At 35.8% G+C, this 22,339-nt stretch overlaps 1 protein-coding gene across 9 annotated transcripts in view; it reads left to right on the plus strand.

Moving 5' to 3' along the window:
* The window catches only part of LOC110890257 (myosin-9), a 31,179-nt gene extending 14,225 nt beyond the window's left edge, over window positions 1-16,954 (plus strand). For 3 of the 9 annotated variants that reach the window (XR_002564358.2, XR_002564360.2, XR_002564365.2), the window contains 27 exons: window positions 1,516-1,617; window positions 1,713-1,770; window positions 1,890-1,991; window positions 2,350-2,387; window positions 4,723-4,849; window positions 5,102-5,272; window positions 6,250-6,381; window positions 6,473-6,582; window positions 6,660-6,720; window positions 6,837-7,014; window positions 8,357-8,562; window positions 8,640-8,759; window positions 9,763-9,861; window positions 10,421-10,525; window positions 11,448-11,552; window positions 11,996-12,100; window positions 12,377-12,502; window positions 12,718-12,858; window positions 13,109-13,246; window positions 13,400-13,510; window positions 13,707-13,856; window positions 14,299-14,438; window positions 14,582-14,823; window positions 14,996-15,114; window positions 15,455-15,977; window positions 16,470-16,718; window positions 16,798-16,954. Coding sequence is in view for 1 of the 9 variants with exons in the window: in XM_022137852.2 (XP_021993544.1) it covers window positions 1,516-1,617; window positions 1,713-1,770; window positions 1,890-1,991; window positions 2,350-2,387; window positions 4,723-4,849; window positions 5,102-5,272; window positions 6,250-6,381; window positions 6,473-6,582; window positions 6,660-6,720; window positions 6,837-7,014; window positions 8,357-8,562; window positions 8,640-8,759; window positions 9,763-9,861; window positions 10,421-10,525; window positions 11,448-11,552; window positions 11,996-12,100; window positions 12,377-12,502; window positions 12,718-12,858; window positions 13,109-13,246; window positions 13,400-13,510; window positions 13,707-13,856; window positions 14,299-14,438; window positions 14,582-14,823; window positions 14,996-15,048 (2,920 nt within the window). In the remaining 8 variants the exon portion in view is untranslated. Of the gene's footprint in view, window positions 1-1,515; window positions 1,618-1,712; window positions 1,771-1,889; window positions 1,992-2,349; window positions 2,388-4,722; window positions 4,850-5,101; window positions 5,273-6,249; window positions 6,382-6,472; window positions 6,583-6,659; window positions 6,721-6,836; window positions 7,015-8,356; window positions 8,563-8,639; window positions 8,760-9,762; window positions 9,862-10,420; window positions 10,526-11,447; window positions 11,553-11,995; window positions 12,101-12,376; window positions 12,503-12,717; window positions 12,859-13,108; window positions 13,247-13,399; window positions 13,511-13,706; window positions 13,857-14,298; window positions 14,439-14,571; window positions 14,824-14,995; window positions 15,116-15,241; window positions 15,370-15,454; window positions 15,978-16,469; window positions 16,719-16,797 lie in introns of those variants that run through there. The other 6 variants (XR_002564362.2, XR_002564363.2, XR_004873479.1 and 3 more) reach the window with 6 other exon arrangements.
* The last annotated feature ends 5,385 nt before the right edge of the window (window positions 16,955-22,339 follow it).

Below are 22,339 nucleotides of genomic sequence, written 5' to 3' on the forward strand. Positions count from 1 at the left end.
ACATCGTAAATGTATAATATTTTTATTATTAGTCGAAGTCGTCCGTAACGCGCGTAGGTCCGTAACGTGCGTAGGTCCGTAACGCGCGTAGGTCCGTAAAGCTCGTGGTTCAACATTTGCAAACTTGTATAACTTTGCTAAATCAAACATCAAACTTCTTTAAGTTTGCTTAATCAAACAGCGAACTTTTTCAAATATTTCACTTTCATTCAGCGAACTTAAACATGACATTACTTTTCCAGAATTTGTCAGAACTTTTCCAGAAAGATGGTAGAAGTTTGCTGTTTCAAACAGGGAACTACCTAGATGTGAAACATTTTTCAAGCCCACCTAAAAACTCTCTTTCTTGTTCAAAGCCCTATTTATGCAAAAAAATTCAGATAACACACACATACATCAAATATTTCTCTCTTTTCTTTACCCAACCCGTAGACTACCAATGACAAGCCAAACCCGATTTCAATCCAAAAAAATAACACGCATAACGGGTTGAAGCTTTACCTCACGGATTGAAGCAAAAAAAGGCCTGGAAATGGAGATGAGTGATGTTGTCGGGAACGGTTGCTAGTCTCGGTTAAAACCATGGTAGTGACGGTGGTGGTGCACAGGTGTTCGCGAGTGCACATGAAAACGATAGTGTAGTTGTTTTACGGAATCGGAACTCGCACAAGGGACAAACTCTGAGCTCCAAGTTTGATTCATAAGCTTGAACGAGAATACGAGGAAATGTTGGATCAGTTCTGTTTAAACATAATGGAAAACATGAATAATACCTGTTACAGCAGACATGCCAGCAGAGAATCCAGTCAGAGATGCAGCCATGGAGTTTGACATGATTGTCAGGATGATCTGGTTCCTCCTTAGGGTGTAAGTTATGATGGTGATGAAACCGAAGTAGGGTAATTTCGGTTAGGGGAGAGAGCCGAATTCTTGATGTTAATGAGGGTTGTGATTGTGTAATGTGTGTAACTGTGTAACCCTTTAACTCTCTAATAAGCCCCTTATTTATACACCCAAGAGGAAACCCAATTAGTTAATAAGGGTAATATGGTCCATCAACAATTACCAACTAATTATTAATAGGTTAATAAATATATTTTGATCTAATATAATATAAATGATTATATAGGCTACAAGATTAAATATTACATTTTATATATTTAATCTCACAGGAAAGAGTCGATCTACACCACACTGATACACTTATGCGATGTAGAAAAACAATAATGGGAGAGTGTGTGAATGGGTTAAAGTTGAGTTAATTGCAATGATTTGAATTATGATTGAATTTAGAAACGATCGCTAGCTTTGGGTTGCTTTCAACCTTGTTTGACCCGTGCAACCCACTTGAACTGTCCCTTTTTCCATCTGAGATAAAAGACAACCCAAATTGACCCATCCATAAGTTAACGTGTTCAGATTGCCACCTCTAATTTGCACTTTCAATGGGTATTTATTCAAGTGACTTTCATGATTACTTTAGCGTCTAGAGGTTCATGATGTTCATATTTACAGGTTGGTGGATAAGATTAACGTGTCAATTGGGCAAGATTCAAAGTCAAATTCTCTGATTGGCGTGCTTGACATATATGGCTTCGAAAGCTTCAAAACCAATAGGTGAAATTTATGTGCTGGGACAATTGTTTCTATGATTGACGCTCATCGGCTGGAGTGTGATGATTAAATCGGGGTTCTATTTATAATTTGTGCAGTTTTGAACAGTTTTGCATTAATTTTACTAATGAAAAGCTGCAACAACACTTCAACCAGGTGTGACTTAATTCTGTTTTTTTTTTTTTTTTTTTTTTTTTTTTTTTTTGACAAAGTTGTTAATATTCTAGTCATGAACATGTAATTGATTTCAACTATTATTTGTCCCCTTAAAACAGCATGTTTTGAGGATGCAGCAAGAGATATATACCAAAGAGGAAATTGACTGGAGCTACATTGAGTTTGTAGACAACAAAGACATCCTAGATCTCATTGAAAAGGTTCTGTATATAGACTTTATTTATTAAATTTTGAACCTTTTCTTTTGATGCCTACAAAATATCTATTTAAAAACTTGTAAAAGGTCCTAGTTTGGCTGCGCATTTAGTGTTTTCAAGAGTATTGTGTAGTTTAGTTTTATTAACATATATGTAAATATACAAGTACTTTCATAAAACCATATGGGTCATTAAAATAAAGCTTTCCATGTCACTCTTTTTAACTGGAAGCAAGACACCAATCCAACAAAACTGATTTCTTCATAATTTTTTTTACTCATAATCAATAGGTGAGTTTCTAGATATCTAAACAGCCTTAGAGAGATTATGCATTTAACTAATGTTCAAATTCTTTTTCCAGAAACCTGGTGGGATCATTGCTTTACTTGATGAAGCATGGTAAGCAACATTATGTGCTTATATTCTTGTTTTTATGCATATTTGATGACATTTTTGCGCACACATCTATGTCTGTGTTTATATTCATCTTTTTATTGTTGGGTTTGTAGGCTTTAGGGTAGCCGGCCCTAATTAGGGTTAGCCGGCCCTAGTTGTTAGGCCCACTTAGTTAACTTGTTGACTAAGTAGGAAGCCCTAATCTCGTTCTATAAATACGTATGATATAATTGTATTCTGTGTCATTCTGTGAATAGTTGTGAGCATCTAATAAAAGTGAAACCCTAGTTGCAACCCGTGGATGTACGTCACCTTGACCGAACCATGTAAATTCTCGTGTTCTTTATTTTCTGCTAGTGTGTTTTTATTTCGCTTCCGCTCGAGCCTACTCTGATCTGACCCTAACAAGTGGTATCAGAGCCAGAGTTTCAGTTAAACACACGGTTCACAGGTTATCATAGGAGAGAGAGAGAGCTGGACGAGAAATCTAGATCTGTTGTTGCCGCCGCCTCCACTGACGTGTTTACGGCCTGTACCTATTCTTGATTAGGGAACTGTTTAATATGAGAATGAACGAGGGCAATCTCGTTGCTGATCACATTAACGAAGTCAATTTGATTTTGTCTAGGTTAGCAATTGTGGGCATGAAGTTCGATGATGAAACTCAGGCTATGATTTTGTTATCCTCCCTACTTGATAGTTGGTCAGGGTTTGTGACAACGATCACTGAAACTGCTCGAACTGGAAATTTGAAGTTTGATCAGATCTGGGATAGTGTTTTGGGTGAAGACATTCGCCAGAGGAACTCTAGTGGAGAATCTGCTTCTGGCATGTTCAATGTTAGTAAGGAAAGAGGTAATAATAGAAGTAGTGGGAGTCGTTGGAAAAGCTTGTCTAAAGCTGGGAAGAATGTGAGGTGCTGGAACTGTGGTGAAAAGGGGCATGTTAAAAACGAGTTTCCTGTTCTTAAGAAATATGATGGTAAATAACATGTTAACAGTGTTGTGTCAGATGAATCTGACGGTGACGTACTGGTTTGTTGTGAAGAGTCTACAGACTCTTGGGCTATGGATTCTGGTTCTTCGTTTTACCCCATGCACAACGGGAAGACGATGGTGAATCTGAAAAAAGAGACTTTGGAAAGGTACGCTTAGCTAATGGTCATGTTCTTAATGTTACGGGTATGAGAGATGTCAATCTGAACACTCCACAGGGCACTACATGGAACTTGCAGAATGTCAGGGTAATTCCAGATTTGACGAAGAAACTTATTTCTGTTAGTCAACCAGATAAACAGGGACTAGATGTTAAGTTTGGTGTGGGAGGTGGAATGTGATTGATGGAAATCTTGTTGCCTGTGGGAGGAGACGGGGATCGTTGTATCTAGTTGAGGTACCCGCTAAGGGAGTAGCCGTCCCTGTTAAGCATAAAGTCTGGTTCATTGAATCTGGTAAACGGAAGAGGGTTCAATTTGCAAACTTGAATCCTGGTGCTTTTGGGATGTCAGTTGAATGTGGTTGGGGTTCTAAGTTTAAGCCAACCAGATTTAGTGATAGTGGGAGCACGGGTCGTGTTCTGGGTACAATCACAAAGAGTTGTTTGGTTTTGAAGACGAAGATTCCAACCGAAGAAAATTGCTCTCCTGGAAATAGTTTGCAAAATATGGATAGTGGCATTGATTCCTGATGTATCTCTAGAACCGGTGGATCGTGCAAGCCGGTTGAGACAAAGAATGGGTCAATGACGGTTTCAGTCACGGCTGGGTTGGAGTTTCTTAGGTACTTGATGAGAGGTGTGGTTGCAACTAGGTGGCTTGGATGCGACTGAAGTCTTAGCTTGTTCTTGGAACTGGAGGTTTTGGAAGACTTGAACGTAAAGATTACTGAAGTTACTGGTGATGGGTTTCTTGGATGCACTTTGTGAACTATGCAAAACCTCCGAGTGGGAGAGTGTTGGGTTTGTAGGCTTTAGGGTAGCCAACTCTAACTAGGGTCAGCCGGCCCTAGTTGTTAAGCTCACTTAGTTAACTTGTTGACTAAGTAGGAAACCCTAATCTTGTTCTATAAATACTTATGATGTAATTGTAGTCTGTGTCATTCTGTGAACTGTTGTGACATCTAATAAAAATGAAATCCTAGTTGCAACCCGTGGACGTAGGTCACCTTGACCGAACCACGTAAATTCTCGTTTGTGTGTGTTTGTTTCGCTTCCACTCCAGCCTACTCTTATCCGATACCCTAACACTTATATGCATTTTCTTTTAGGTGTGTTCTAGACGTGCACACAAGTTGATAATTTCTCTCTGTATGTCATGCTGAACCAGCTATTCTTTTTTCAGTATGTTTCCCAAGTCAACTCCTGATACATTTTCACAGAAGCTTTATCAGACATTCCAAACTCACAGACGATTTATTAAACCAAAATTGGCACGCTCGGATTTTATTATTGCTCATTATGCTGGAGAGGTAATGTAAACTTTTGTTCATTTTGTGTTTTTTAAATAGTTAATGTAATGATTATAATATTAGAATATCATATACCTTATCTTAAACCAATTTAGGCTATTGGGGCAATGGAATACACATTAAAAGATTTTTGACCCTCTTAACCCATTTAATCCATTTGATACGTTTCAATTTTAGCTACTTTAATATTTTCGTGTTTGACCTGTTATCAAGATATATAACCGCATTGACCTGTTTTGCATCAATATTCAGGTTCACTATCAGTCTGATCAATTCCTAGACAAAAACAAAGATTATATTGTTCCTGAACATCAGGATTTGTTGAGCGCTTCCAAGTGCTCTTTTGTTGCAGGGCTTTTTCCTCCACTGCACCAGGATGCAACCAAGCATTCCAAGTTCTCATCAATTGGTTCTCGCTTCAAGGTAGGTTTTCTGTTAAAACTCATGTTAAACAAATAGACCGTAGTAAATAGTAATAAACTATGAGATAAACGTTTGCTTGCCCAAAAGATGAAAAAGTGAAGCAAAATACAAAGATCATTAGCCGTAGTATCATTAGCCATTGGAAATGGAGACGGGTCGGAAGCAATCTGGATCGGTTCTACAGTTGGGTTGGACGGAAGAGAGGTTGAAAGGATTCCATGCAAAACACTTCAGTCAATAATATGCTCCCCACATTCCCATGTTTATTCTAAGCAGTAATTCTTTCATATTTTAGTTAGTGTGCCCTTTGCATTATGACTAATGCTTTAATTCCCATTTCCCCTTAAACTAAGACATAGTCAGTGGTCAGTTTTTTTTTTTGTTTTTCATTTATCTTTCGTGTTAATTTCATCTCATTGATATGAGTTAAAATTGATTTGCCATTGCTAGTTCAAGTTTGGCAACTTGAATGTTGCTCTTTGGATCCTCCTATTGTTAATACTAGTGGTTAATCTGTATCTAGCATTAATCGTAAGCTGCCCTACGAGCCGGTTTTGAGTGGTGTTTCTGTATCAATCCTCAATCGACCCGTAGCCTATCCGTCTCATTTGAATTCAAGAGTTTCTAATCGTTACGTACTCTGATCTACATCACATCGGTATTTTTTTATGAAAGGGTGAGTTGGTTAAGCAGTTTTGATGGTTGTTGAGTAATCAGTTAGTTAAATGAAGTGAATAGAATTTGTGTATAGGAACATATGAGGATAATTAGTGATAGTTGTACCTGAGATAACCGTCAAATAGTAATCATCTTGTTTTCCAATTTACTTATCAAATTCTTTTACTTTTCATTTAGTTTACATCTCGAGAACTGCTATTCTTTAATCAGTTCATCAAGTTGTAAGACTTGGTGTTTGGTCATAGGTTTGACATCCTTAATGTGAGAATTTATATCCGTTTCTTTCTTAATCAATCCAGGTACAACTTCAACAGTTGATGGAGACATTGAATTCTACACAACCCCACTATATAAGATGTGTGAAGCCAAATAATCTTCTTAAACCTGCCGTTTTTGAGAATGTCAATGTCATTCATCAATTACGTTATGGGGTGGGTAAATTTAACAAACTTTAAACTTAGATTTTATCATTTTAAACTTGTAAATCTCATATTTGATGTGGTTTTTTTTCTCTTCATTTAGGGGGTTCTAGAAGCAATTCGTATCAGCTGTGCAGGATACCCTACCAACAAGAATTTCACTGATTTTATTAATCGATTTGGTCTTCTGGATCCAGAGGTTTTGCGTCTGAAGTAAGTGAAGTTCATTCAAGTAATTAACTAAGAATTAAATGAAAACGGATTTCCTTACACGTCACTCGTATCAACAGTAAAGACAAAAAGTATATATGTAGAAAGATTTTGGACACGGCAGGAATCCGGGGATATCAGGTAATAAAGTCACTGTTTTTTATAAGCAAGCACACTTGTATTTGTTATTCCGTTATTTAACTTCATCTCATTTGCATTAATTCACACTTAAAGAGGTGCATTTCGTGAGTTGTCAGATTGGAAAAACAAAAGTTTTTCTTAGAGCTGGTCACATGGCTGCATTAGATGCACGGAGAGCGGAAAAGATTACAGCTTCAGTCATTGTTATTCAGAGAATGACAAGGAGTTATCTCATTAGAAAGCGTTTTCTTGCTATGGCGAATCTTGCTGTTGCTTTGCAAACTTTGTGCAGAGGTTTGTCTTTCAAGTAAACTTGCATGAAACATTTTTTCTTTCTAATTAACTTTAGAGGTTATTGGCACCTTCTTACATCATGCTAAATAGATCTGTTTACGTAAAAATGGGTGATCCGGATATTATTTCCTCTAGTGGGTTCAATTAAGCTTTAAAGTCAACTGAAGTTTAAATGCTTACAACGCTATAAATTGCTTATTAAAAAATATCAGATGAATACGTTAATAATTTACTTTGTGTGATCACACCGACTTTCATCATTTGGTCATCGACTTTTCTTTCTAGCGGTTACTTTCTAATTTTTTTTTGTCTTATTCAAACATATATAAAATAGTTGATTTTTTCTATAAGATAAATAAACTTTAGGGATTAACTAGTAAAATTACCCGCGCGTTGCCGGCGGGAATTTGGTCGACATCGGTTCGGTTCATTACGGTATCGATACGATACCGGTACCCGATATAACAGCCGAAAGAGAAAAACACAAAAATAAAGTTAAAAGAAAAGTTTATTGACATTTAGGGGTTGTTTGATAACTTTATTAAAGTTTAGGGTGTAAGAAGTAAACTGAGTAAACTACAAGTAAACTATAGGAGGGGAAAGTGAAAAATCTCTAAATAATAAAAAAGGACCCGGTATAACAACAGAAGCTAAAACTCAAAAAAACAAAGTCAAAAGAAAAGTTTATTAAAGTTTAGGATTGTTTGATAACTTTATTAAAGTTTAGGGTGTAAAAAATAAACTGAGTAAACTACAGGGGTGAAAGTGAAAAATCACTAAAAGGTGTGGATACTATTCATCAATCCACACCTTTTAATATAATATATATATATATATAGAGAGAGAGAGAAAAAGTATATCGTACATTACGGCTTAACGTACTTCACGTACGACAACGTGCGTGATTTGTTCTATAACATGCGTGATTAATGTTTTCAATATGCGTGATTATTGTGTTTCAACATGCGTGATTTTGGATTTTTGAGTTATAACGTGCGTGATTTTAAAATGAACGTGCGTAATTACCTGTAGTACGTGATGTACGTTAAGCCGTAATGTACGTTAACCTTCCTCTCTCTCTCTCTCTCTATATATATATATATAATTATTTATAAAAATTTTAAAAAGATGGACACAAAGATGTTTGTGGTCAAATCAACCTTATTAAGTACATGTTCTAACCCGAACCCTTTCGACCCTGCCTATTTTGCCACCTTTATTGCTAAATATATACACCATTCTTTCTTTCTCGTACACATGGTATGTCTAATTTCATTCTATTAACTGAATGTAATATTGTAATGTCACCCTCACACACTCTTTCTTGGATTATTTCTACTAGGAACGCTTGCTGCTAAGGTATATGAAGATGCGAGAAAGAGAATTGTCTCAACTAAAATCCAAAGTAATTTTCGGCGATACACGTTGAGGTCATCCTACATCAGACTAGGGCATGCAGTTGTACTCATTCAGGCAGGCCTGAGAGCAATGGCTGCTCGTTATGAACTCAGATACAGAAGGCGACACAAGGCAGCTACTACATTACAAGTCAGTACCTTTTATTCACATACTTATAAACCTAAATGTTTATAGCGTTTTTTTCTAAGACGAGTCAGCTCTTGTAGGCCATATGGCGTGGTCATAGAGATTATACAAGCTATAAGAAACTCAAAAAGGCAACTATTGTCACACAATGCGGTTGGAGGGGTAAAGTTGCAAGGAGAGAACTTCAGAGATTAAAGATGGTATGTTTTGTTATATACATTTATTTAGTTGTTTTATTTGATTGTTGTAGCATATTGTTGTTCTCTATTCACGGAGCTTTAATGGTCTAATGTTGCTATATGCCTTTAAAAGTAAATATAGTGAGACTTTTTATTGATTTAGCGATCTGGTCAATTCATACATAAGATGTTGAAGCTGTTTAGTTTGCAATGCTTTAGAAACTCTACTTTCCATTACTGTTTTTCTTCAATCCCAAAAGTACGTTGCATTAACCATTAGTTGTATATATTCACCAATGTTTCGAAGGCCGGACCGGACTAGCCAGTTGGACTGGTCTGACCGGAAACCGCAACATCAAACGGTCCGGTTGGTAGTAAAAGACCGGGGCCGGCCGGTTGAGCCGTGGGGCGGGGGTCGAACCGGGAAACCGGTGAGAAAGGCAGGGTCCGACCGGAAAATCGCTGCAAAAGAGTTCAGGCTGGTGGAGGTAAAAAAAACATGTGGATCAGTTGCGGTATTGGTTGTCTGTCGGAGCTTTGAATTTAAAAGAAATAGAAGAGATATATGCAAGAGAGAAAGCTGGGGGGTTTCAAAAAGATGATGGCTGGAACTTTTGTTAAAATGTTTATTATATAGTAGGGTTTTAAATGTTTCATAAATGGTCCTTTAAAATTTCAGCTCTTGATCTATTAACCTTTGTCTTTAGTGATTAATAACTTCAATCATGCTCTCTAGCACCTGTTGTTAGTTCAGTTTGATATTCTAAGCTGAAAATAAATAAACAAAAATTAATCGGTATATCTTGTTTAAAATGTAAATTGACGTTAAAATATAAAATTTTCATATTTTGTTTTAAATTCGATGTGTATGTACAACTTGAATTTAATAGTAAAAATTACGACGTCGCCCGGTTTTTAAATCCGGTCCGACCGGTCGAACTGGTTCGACTAGTGAACCTGTAAGGCTGCCGGTTCGATGTCCGGTCCTGTTCTGAAAACATTGATATTCACTCAACATATATAGGCTGCAAGGGATACTGGTGCACTCAAACAAGCGAACGCGAAGCTTGAAATGCAAGTGAAAGAGCTGACACAACGTTTAGAGATACAAATACGCTTGAAGGTAACATTACTCTGTTTTAAAGATAATCTTTCATTTCTTTGCATTGTTTTCTACTCCCTGCTATATATATAAAGTCAATTTCATTGTGATGGGACCAACATGCTTATTGAACAACCTAACAAACAAAATATGCATGGATGACCCTGGGGGTGGGCGGGGAGGACCACCGGCCAGGGCCCGATATTTCGAAGGGCACTTTATTTTATGAAAAAACCCGATATATATATATATGTAAAATATATTTTTTAATAGGATATACCCATACAAACACCAACATAGGCCCACTTACAAATCTATTCTTATGGTTTAGATTAGTTATTAGCCCTTTGGCATTAGGTTTACACCTTTAGTGAGCCCAATACCCAATTTCGTTAAGGCGTAAGGGCACGTTTTTTCGAGCTCAAACAGGGTACACGAATTCTAAGGGCCGGCCCTGAAAATATGTTTGTCCGACTCTTTTATCACATGGTTATCTAATCATCAAAAGGACAAGTAGACGCATCAATTAATTGGGGACTGATTTTAACCTTCGATTCTTGAAACACGTCTTATCTTGCAGACTGAATTGGAAGAAGCATTGCATGCCAAGGAACATGAGGTTGTAACAAAAGGATCTGATATAGAAAAGATTGACAGTTTAACTGCAAAAGTGGAAAGCTTGTTGGTAATTTTGATTTACCATAGTTGTTTTCCTCTCCCCACCCTATAAATTTTATATGTTACCAATGATATGAGATGTTTGAATCCAGTTTCCTTCAAAAGTATTTTAGTGGGAGAACTAGAGGCGGTAAAATGGGAGGGTCAACTAATGGGTCAAAACGACAACTCTTTAGGTGGAATTGACCTATACACTTTTTATCCAAGCAACTTATTACATAATTTGTCTGTTAATTGTCCAAGCAACTTATTAAATAATTTTTCTGTTAAGTATCATCACAAAAACTATATTATTGAAATAATAGTCTAATTTTCGTGTAAAGCCATTTAAGAGGTTGTATGCATTGGAAATAAACTTTTAATGACTTTTGTCCCATTTCTTTTTTAATATCACCTGTTTGGTTCATTAGATATGAAACGTTGCCCAAATTGACCCATAAATGGGTCAACATTGCCATCTTTCCTGTTAGCTCTTGGTTCTTATTCATCCGTGACATTTTCTGGTGTCGAGGTGTAGGGACGTTAAGTACTTATTTGAGCTTTGGGCTCTGGTTCTACTATGACTAAGTAAATACGCAATATCATCAATAGACATTATTAAACGTATATATTATAATATATGGATGTATATTACAATATACTATTAGATACTGCTTTTTACCATAGCAAACATGCTTTTATGATGATTGAATCAAAAGTATGTAATATATGCAAAAATCTAAAAGGGTGGTAACGTGGCTATATTACTGGCTTGGTTTACACCATGATGGTATTCTTTATAAAGAAAAGTGGTTAAATTTTATAAGTTATTTACACCTTGAACACGAGCATCTGATCTTAGATTTCTCTGTATTATTCCATCTGTTTTTTCTCTTCTCCATATCTGTAAATTACCTGTTTAACAGTTTTATATAATTGTTGCCATGCAGGCTTTATTAGAATCAGAGAGACAACGAGTTGAAGAATATGAGGAGAAGTACGCAGAAGCCCAGAAAACAATTGCAATTATCAGGTCAGAAGAAACTGAAAGACAGGTACTTCAAGTTCATGACTATGATTGTTGTTGTTTATTCCACCACAGATACACTGTAGATATATATTGCAAATAGTTACGATATGTGCAATATGGTGAAACCAAAACGACAATGGCACCCTATAAATTAGTTCATTATCATCCAATACTATGAAACTAGCACTTGATTTTGGACTATACTTCATCAAATCTGCTCATTTAATTTGAAAATTTCTATAAAATAAGGTCACGATTTTACCAAATCAACTGAATATAAGACAAGGGATATAAGAGAGATTGAATTGATTTCTTAGTAATACTTTAACAAGCGAATATACATATTTGGTGAACTAGATGTTGGTATTAGTATTGAAGCAAGATATTTATTTTCTCTTAATTATATATCAGATGTACATTATTCTCTTGATTTGTAAATGGCCCATCAAATATACTTGCTGGATGCAGGCTCTATTAGAATCAGAGAGACAAAGAGCTGACAAATTTGAGAAAAAGTATGTTGAAGCCCTGGAAACAATAGAAATGATGAAGTTGGAAGTAACTGAAAGAAAGGTATTAAACTTCAAAGATTTCATTTCAATATAATATAAAAAACAAATACGTGGGGAAATTTAATTAAAGTGCCATTAGGAAATCCTTTTTGGTCAATTTTACTGTCATCCGGCAATCATCAGAAGAACTTTGAGCCTAAAGTAATTAGGTCTGAATTAAACCTCAAATTCCTGAATGCATACCAACCAGCGTGGATTGTCATTGTGATTGATTTGAGAAACATGCAAAGACAATGTGTTCATATTATAAGAGAGATAATGTTACGTTATCATGCAGATCGAATTGGAAGATGGATTGCTTACTAAGGAAAACAAGTCTGCTTCAGAAGTATCTGATGAAGCACTGTCTTTTTCAGAAACTGAAAAGATCGACAAGCTGGCTTCAGAACTGGAAAAGCTCAAGGTAATGTTGGTTTGATTCGAATTGTCTCGTCTCTCTCATCCCTTAGTATATGTGAAATAAAGATTCTGCATATTCACTACAATGTGGTTGTTCAAATTCATAGATTCTGTTACTTTTTTTATTTCATAAATAATTAGTGTATTAAATTTTATTACATAAACTATCTTCTTCTCTTGATCTGAAATTACTCATCACATATATTTAATGGCATACAGGCCTTATTAGAATCAGAGAGGCAACGGGCTAAAGGATTTCAAAAGAAATTCTCTGAAGCATTAGAAACAATTGAAATTATGCATGCAAAGTTGGAAGAAACAGAAAGAAGGGTACTTCATCTTCAACGAACAGACAGAAGGGTACTTCAATTTCAAGGCTATGTTTCCTTTTGTCTATCTCACCATAAAATAGTGGCAAGTTAGTAGGGAAATGAACTTTGGGCACCGTGTCTTATAAAAACACATTAAATAATCTCAAATACCTAACCTAAATGCATACTAGCTCTGAGGTAATTGCTACTAATGTGGATTGTAATTGTGATTGTTTTAACACAACATGAAAAAATATTGTTTTTGTATTGTCACAATATAAAGTTTCCTTATTGTGTAGACTGAATTGAATGAAGCAATGCTTGCCAAGGAAACCGAGTCTGCAAAGGAAGCATCTGATAGAGGTCTATCTGTTGTGAAAGATTCAGATGACCCTGTAAGGATTGAAAATTTAACAGCAGAGGTGGAAAAGATTAAGGTAATGTAGTTTAATAGTCTTTTACAATGTTTGCTTAATATATATGCATTATCTTCACTACGCGTAACTGTGAATTACTAAACTATAAACCAAAATCAGGACAGGAAATATAAGTTTGGTGAATCATCCATGTTTTATACATATTGATTTCAGGTGTTATTAGAATCAGAAAGACAAAGAGCAGATGAATCTGAAATAAAGTATGCTAAAGCTTTGGAATCAATTAATATTATGCGTCTAAAGTTGGAAGAAACTGAAAGAAAGGTACTTCATATAATTTCAGGACTATGACATATTAGCAAATATGTACACATCTAGAGTAAAATTATTGCAAGGTAACACATGCTCTGTAGTCTTTATTACAACACAAGTTGCGTGGATTTTAATTTCGATATTTTTTAAATAAAAAGATGCGATGAAATGATGAATCATTCAAACATTTAACTACTTTATCTTGTAGGCTGATCTGGAAGACCAAGTTCTTGGCAAGGAAAACGGTCATCCAATGGAAGCATCTTATGAAGCACTGTCTATTGGGAAAAAAACTACAGTTTCTGTGGATGATAGTGAAAATATCCAAAAATTAAATGCACAAGTGGAAAAATTGACGGTAATGTTACTCTTATATAAAAGCGGGTGGGGTGGGTAAGTGGTACGAGTCAAAAGTGTTTCGGGTAGAAATGAGTGCTGATGTGGCCATATTATAACTGGCTAGGTTGGGAACATGTTTTGTTTTAACTTCAAGTTTGTTCATAAATAATTATTGCGCCAAATATGATTACAAAATTATAATTTTTTTCATCAGCTAGAAATCCACTTTGTATAAAATAATTTAGGAGGGTTTATACATTAAAAATACACTTTGGGTGACTTTTCTAGTAAAATTATTTGATATACCCGTTGACCTATTAAAGATAAAATGTAATCGATGTCAATTTAGAATCAAAGCATAACCAGTCTGGGAGCACGTTTATAAACTTTAACCCTATCTCTAACATTCTTCAGTTTCTAAATTATCCACCGTATGTACTTATTGAGTTATTTGCATGCAGGCTTTAGTAGAATCAGAGAGACAAAGAGCTGATGAATGTGAGAAAAAGTACACTGAAGCCCTGGAGTCAAATGTAATTAAGCGTCAAAAGTTTGAAGAAACCGAAAGAAGAGTACTTCAACTTCAGGATGCGCTGAACAGGTAATATTACTGCAACATCAATCGTAAAATTTTATTTTTTATACGAGTATGTGTAGCATTAAATGTAATTTAACTATAGCCTCTTTGATTGAAAAGTCTGAGGTGTAATTTAACTAATGCCACATGTTTCTAGTGTGCCTCAGAATGATATACAGCATGTCAGACCAGTTTTCAGAGTTAAAAAGTATGTTATGTGCGTCATCCAGTTCGAGTGTAGCTTCAGGATTCGTTATGAGAGACGGTTTTGGAGATGCTACATCTACCTCTTCTGATATTACGTCAAATGATTCTGATTTCACTTTCCCACCTCCAAATTCCACTGCTCCAGATACAGTTTCTCCTCAAACGACAGTTCATGCTCATTCTGTGCCTGAAAAACAATCAGGTCAGTCTAGCATCTACACCGTTTTATTTTTCCCCCAAAACTTTATTATTATTATTATTATTATTTTTTATCATTTGACTCTTGTCTATTTTTTTATTTGATCAAGAAAACTCGAAAGAAACTTCATTATATGTTTCGTTTTTTTTTCTATCTTCATGGTTGCTTTGTGCAGGATCTGGAAACTGGGAAAGTGACAGAGAGGGGGCCTTTGATGACGTTTTCTGATGGAACTTGCCTGGTTAAGATTGTTCTCTCATTTTTTTTCTTACGAAAACGATATTCTTTGACCTAGTACGTATCTCTTCTGACTTCTCTATATATTGATCATTACTTCTATAGTTATATTCCATAATCGATAATGATATTGTATTATTGTATTCAAAATTCTAATTAGTCAATAGTCAATATTGTATTATAGGAATGGCTAGATGAGCTCCTTGATTACAGAAGATCCTCTTGTATTTATTTGTAACTTATCATTGTGAATAATTAATCCAGTGATTTACATTCCTATCATTCAATATAAATTTTTCTTTTATTAGGTTACAACTTACATCTCATTGCATAGCTCACAGAGTCCCAGTTTATTATAATTTACATATATAAAGTTAGGTGGTGTTTGTTTTTTCAGAAAAACCTCTTCTGGCCTCTTTGTCTGCGCCGCGCAGACCACGCGCAGACGTTTAGCTCTGCAGACCGTTTGTTTTTTAGAAGACATTTCATTAAAAAATGTCTTCAAACCTCTGCGCGTCCTCTTCCCCACGCAGACATGGTCCAATGTCTTCCCACCTTTTCCAACCCTTCTAACCTCTTCTTCTTTCCTAATCTCAAAACACGACATCTCTTATCAAAACCCTAGCACCTCTCCTCCACCCCTCTCCTACTCCCAGCCGTCACCTGCACCTCCTCCGCCACCACCTCCACCTCCTCCGACAACCACCTGCTCCCTCGTCGCCCAGCCGACACCTCCACCTCCTCCGCCACCACCACCACATCTCCGTCACTTCCACTTCCTCCGTCACTCCCACACAACAACCACCTCCTTCTCCACCCCAGCTGCAGCCGCCGGCCTCCCCCATCCACCCCAGCTGCAGTCGCCGGCGTCGGTTGTTGGGTTCCGGTCTCAGTGATGGGTATTGCAGATCCAGGGGCGGGTAATTTCTTCTAATCTGCAAATTCTCTTTTTTTTTTTTGTTTAAACAATCGTTTTGCATACTGGACCAGTGTCAATTTACATAATTTGTAATGTTGTTTTAATGCTTTTTAAAACAAGGCAGTTGTTAACTTAGAGCGGTGGCTGTTAAACTGAGGGTTGTAATTTCTTATTCTTGGTTAGATAAAGCACACGGTCAGATTCATGTTGCTAGTATTATAATCTAGTTTAGGTATACGATGCAAGTGGAAAGATGGATGGGTTAGATGACAGGTTAACATAGGTTTGAGTTCAAAGTTCAAACGGGACTTTTTCTAGTAAAGGGTCGACCCAAGTTGCGTTGACCTGCTAACACTTTTTGTGAACACTTGTTGGTATTGATGTGCTTGTTAATATACTTTGTTAGTAGATAGATCATCCACTGGGTGAAGGGTCATACTCAATTTTCAAGAAAAAGATGAGAAAAATAATTGACATATTCTTTCGTTCTCAGGAAACAATGAGATCGCTGCAATTCCTGTACCTTGGAGCAGCATGAGGAATGAAAATAACAGGTTTTGGATATGTGTGCTTGTCGCAATTCCTTTTTGTGTACTTCATGTTTTATTACACTTAATAGAGTTCAATCAGGATGACCTTTTTGTATATAATATATGCCACCATATGATCAAGCATTCTTGTATGTACCACTTGGCAAGAAGCAGCAGGTGCAAAAGTTGCAGAGCTAAAGAGTTGAGAACGGGTACTTATTTATTTATATAATTTCGTGTACTTTCCTAAAGATATTCCCTAGTAATATGAAACCTGTTTTGCCATTCCAGGAAAGAAAATACCGGAATGATATGCTCACCATGTTAATCTGGTGTTGCTGGCATAATTATATGTAAGGTCTACTACCAATCTGGGCTACAAGATTTTGTATATAATATAGAAAATACCATTGTTTGTTAGAATAATAGTTATGTTTCATTTGGATCTTATAATTGGTTACTTGAAGGACATTTATACAGTAATGACTGCTGCAATTTGTTTTCTTTTGATGATGTAGTGGTTAAAAGTTCTAACAATTCTTTTGGTAATTTTGATAGTTGCTAGAACTAGAAGTTTGTGCACGGGAACACAAGTGTGATTGTAATAACCTACCTGTTGGTCCCCTTGAGATATTCATTTTTTAGGTTTCTGCTGACTACTTGAAGCACAAGATAAGACTTCCCACTCTTAAGACCAGTTCTCATTTTCTCTCAAATCTTCATTGCATTTCCTAACAACACTTGTCCTTTGCTTCAATGTTACATGGCTATTTTTGATTTGCGACTCGTAAGTAGGATCCAATGTCAAGATTTAGATGTGAATTCTTTAGTTGGCTTTTATAAAGGTTAAGAGAGACAAAGTGGTAGAATGTATGCAACATGTTAGGGAATTTTCAAGATTTAGGGTTTAAACAATCAAATAGCCTCGATAAACTTAGTAATGATCGTGCTTGGAAAAAGCAGATCTAGAGGAAAACAGAACATGGTTGTGCTTGAGAATGATCATGGTTGTGTTTGTGCTTGCATCTTGGCATCCATAAACTTGCTTGGTTTTCACCATGGATCATCCAAAATTCTCATAAATCAATACCAAACCTAGAATTCACAATTAAAACCAATAAGTATCCAATCTCTTGAATGTGTATAAAATCGGGGTAAATTAGTGCAATAAAGATCAGTGATCAAATTATATGACTTTAAGTTTGTGTTCGTGAAGAACCACCAAGTTAATCCTGCGTCTCGTACAAATAAGGTTAATCTTCTTTCTTTCTCGACAAATAGCTTCGATGATCCTGCAAAGCAATCAACACACCGTGAAGCTCGTTACAAGGAGGAGAATAGGGGGTTCTCCTGGTAACCACCCAAGGGCGTGATAATAAGAACTTATTTTGAGGATAAAAGTGTGTATTAAGTGACAGAGCAAGAGAGTGATCCTTAAACCTGTAGATGAAGTTCTCTATTTATAGCCGAAGTGAGTTGTGAAGGAGATGAGCTGATGGTCCTTGGGCCTGAGGCCGACAACAAGAAATATCCATTTGGTCTCCCATGTCACGATCGTTAGTATTTACGAGGGTATAGTTGGCACACGTTGAATGGATCCACGTGGCCTGACGATTGTCCTTGTTGTCTAGTCTGACATCAGCAATTAAGTGGAGATCATGGAGTAGTTGTGGTCGGCGCACGCTGATTGGTGGCACGTACGTGTCCTTGTGTACTTCATGTCCCTTGCACGATTACTCACCGTGCGGCATTACTGAGTACAGTCTGTCGTGTGCTCGTTGGCCTACTGCTCTGCCAATCGTACCGTTTGTATAGTCCAACACTGCCTTGCTGGCGCAAGTGTCGTCTGCTCTTCTTAAACTTGCGTCAATTCGTTTGCAGAAAGAACTAAGTGTTGATTTGATTTATTCTGGGTATGGTCTTGCGCATGACCTGAGGTTAACTCGTGTAGTCGGCGCAGGATTAGGGACCATACCCCTTCAGTTCGTTAGGGTTGATCTTTTCAAGACGAATTAAAATATGATTCCTGTTGTGTCTGGGTTGAACACCGCTGGTATCCTGCACTTCGGATTTGACCGCTCTGATCTTCTTTTCGTCCTTGTTTGCATTAGGGGCAATACATATTGCAACTCAAGAAACATAACTTTATTATCAATACACATATATGAGAATAGTGTTGATAATATGAAAAAGGAAAACAAATAACATTATAAGAGAAAAGGACAAAAAAGAAACGATGAAAAAGATAGCTGGAAATTTGTTTGTATTCAACACGTCTAACAAATTATGCATCTTCTCTAAGAAAACATGTCTCCCTCCATAATACATTAGTGGGAGTGGTATGCTCCTATTGCACCTGAAACTTGTAGTCGGAGAGAGTTCTTGATCGTTGGTAATTTTTCTTGTATCTTTTATTTTCATATGCCTCAACTAAGGTTTCTATTTATAGTGCTATCGAAGGACAAACCGCCAAATCATCTAAGTGCGTTAAGTGGAATGTATTAAACACCTTTATAACTATTATATTGTTTAACCGACATACTTGCTATGAGAAACTTGAACATTCTATAGGTCACTCGAACTAAATGTTGCACATCGATCGATCATGTTGGCTCTTTACTTGTAAAACACTATATGCACCCTCCTCCTATGTGTGATAAGTTCGCACTTTTACATCACTTTCATTCGAAGTTACTATTTAATGAGCCAAAGGGTCATGGGTTTTTAGATTAAATGATAAGTTGAATAATGGGCTAATGGTAGATGATTATCGTCAGGGCTGGCCTTGAGAATTCATGTACCCTGTTCGAGCTCGAAAAAACGTGCCCTTAGGTCTTAACTAAATAAAAAAATTTAAACTAGTTTTTCATACAACTTTGAACCGTTGACAAAAATATAGCATTCGATAAACAATTCAATTAACAAAATACAAAATATAGTTTAAACAATATGATCGAAGATTCGAAGGCCTGTTCCTGTGTGACGTTGCATTACCCAGTCCCGGATGAAAGAGTTGCCGCCCAGAATTATTTTTTTTATTAGTTTTTAGAAAATATTTAGGTATTGGGCTTACTAACCTAATGGGCTAAATAGTTTAAACAATATGATTTATTTTAAGTGGGCCTATGTTAATATTTTTTTTGGTTATACCCTATTAAAATTTTTTACATAAATTTTTTTTTTTAAATTATGTGCCCTACGAAATCACGGGCCCTGTTCGGTTGTCCTCCCCGTCCTCCTTCAGGGCCGGCTCTGATTATCGCCTTATGGGACTCCTAAAACATGAAATTACTACTAACTTTATAACTTTTTTATAAACATTTATCAACAACATGCATTTTGGTTCTTATATGATATTGGGTTGTTTTGTTGAACAAATACATATGTTATTTTTTTTTGTATACAAGCATTGATAAAAAAAAAAAAAAAACCAATACTGAAAAACGAAACAATGACGCAAAAACAAGATCCCTGATGATAAATGTACATATATACTTCTTATGCTTCCTAGACAACTTACACTTTGTATTCGAATCTTCTCTCTACACACACATAATGGTAGCAATTTGTACATGTTGTAAGAGAAGTAATATATACAACAATAACATTTTGTTACACATGTTTAATCATTGGCTACAATTTTTTATAATTTCTTTTATAATAACTATAATAACATATATTACATATGAGAAAAGACGTTGATTGTTGTGTGGGTTTTCATGGGTTTTCTATCGGTCATCTTAACTCAAGTTTTCTTGAGTTGAAAACGCCCGTGAAAACCAAGGGTAACAATCAATTTTTTTAAATTCTTTATCATGTCTAATATATGTTATGGTTATTACAAAAAAAAAAAAAAAAAAAAAACTAAAAAAAAAATTTAGGCACTTGCTATACATGTGTAATACAAGTGCGTACATTTTTAACGCATGTGTAACAAGTGAGTACATTTTTTTTTAATAAGCTTAATAACATATATTAGACATGGTAAAAAAAAAAATTAATTTTTACGCTAGATTTTCATGGATTTTCTCACTCCATTATTCTTACACTCCAACATAAGGTGAATACATTTATTCAGTTTCTCGTACTCTCACTCATACTTGCACTTTATATTATTGTTTTCCGAAGAGTGTGTTGATACTTATTTTCAAGTCAGAGGGTGATTCAAGAGAGAACCTCCTTCCTGTGGTGGTGAGGTGTATGGCTTTTGTTTTGCGGTATTTCATTGGTAGTGATTAGAAAAGTGAAGTAGAAATTGACCAGAAGACATAGTGTAGAAGTTCCTACCGACATCGGAATACCTGACTTGTATTTCTTTCTTTAATAATATTAAATAGATGTTAAAAGGTGGCTTAAAATCCATCGCTACAAAAAAGAATGGTTGGGCCGAACATTTAGTTGAATACTACACATACTATTACTACAACTAGTGGAAGTCACACTTCGGTATCGATTTGTTCGTTACGATACAATAAAAACACATTTATTGAAAACCAATAAAACGGATATTAATACCGGTTTCAATAAAACCACCGACTGATTTTGTTTGGTCGAAATCGATTGGCTTCGTAGTGACACCAATATGGTACCAACACAAAAATATACTATATTTATATGCTCAGAGTTACTTACAATAACAAAATCTGTTTGTGATTCGATCACTTGTACATTGATATTCATAAATCAATTTTGAGTAAAATTTATATTGAAACATAAATAAAAGCAAACACGCCATAATAATAAATTCAGAATTTTATAAAACATTGTATTTTAAATAGTTACAAGAGAAAACAAAATATATAATAAAATAATATGTTTATTCTCCGATCACTTATGCATTATTAATCTTCGCAACTCGATTTGAGTAAATTTAAAATCGAGGCATAGATAAAAATAGACATGCTGCAAGAGATTGTGACAGTAATTGATGTGCCAAAAGTGGTTAAATAAAAACTACTAAAATTAACCTAATCTAAACACTCTAAGCTTTAAATTTATAAACTTAGACTCGATCTAAAACTAAACCATGCAACCGGCAAGTGTACCGATCAATGCAGTATAGCTACAATAAGTCCGAGTATCGAACCCACGAGACTCTCTAATTACGCTAATTAGACTCTATCTAGATCTAGACTGACACAGACTCACAGACTCTAACTGTTTAATTGGTTAGGGGGGGGTACGGAAAATCTAAGGAAATCTATTTAAACTAATTAATTAATTGAAACTAGACTAACACGAAATAAGGCGAAGTCTTGTCTTATATGATGAACGAGACCACCTAGAATAGAATCCTGAATTACTTTTAAAGAATTACCGATTAAGTTAAATGCATGAATTATGGAACCGGGATCTTAAAGTACTAAACCTATTAAGAACTAACTAAGCCCCTCGACCCTTCTCAAGGAGAAACCTGTGGAACTACCTAGGCTGTTAATCCTACCGGTTATTAGACGCCTTTCCAGTTGTCTAATTATTGTGTAAGTACCCTAATGTTGACCTACTCTTTTCCAATCATAGTTCTAGGGTAGTTTGAATTAATTAACTTCACTTGATAGACTAATAAAACCGACAGGTCAACTAAGACACGACCTTTTCCAAGGACTATCTAAAGCAATTCGCCGGGTAAGACCTACCAATAGCCCCTCACTTTCCAGGTATTAGGACTAGTAGAACACTAAGACTTAGCAAATTATTACCAATTACTTCTAGGGGTTATCGGCCGATTCTCCCTAAAGAGTTAAGGTTTTCTAACGTGATATAGACACTCACCGAAATCCTATACCCTAATATGACTCTATATTGTGATAAAGACCGTCACTAAGAATCAAAT

Source organism: Helianthus annuus, chromosome 11 (genome assembly GCF_002127325.2).
Source record: "Helianthus annuus cultivar XRQ/B chromosome 11, HanXRQr2.0-SUNRISE, whole genome shotgun sequence".
In the NCBI taxonomy this organism is placed as follows: Eukaryota; Viridiplantae; Streptophyta; class Magnoliopsida; order Asterales; family Asteraceae; genus Helianthus; species Helianthus annuus.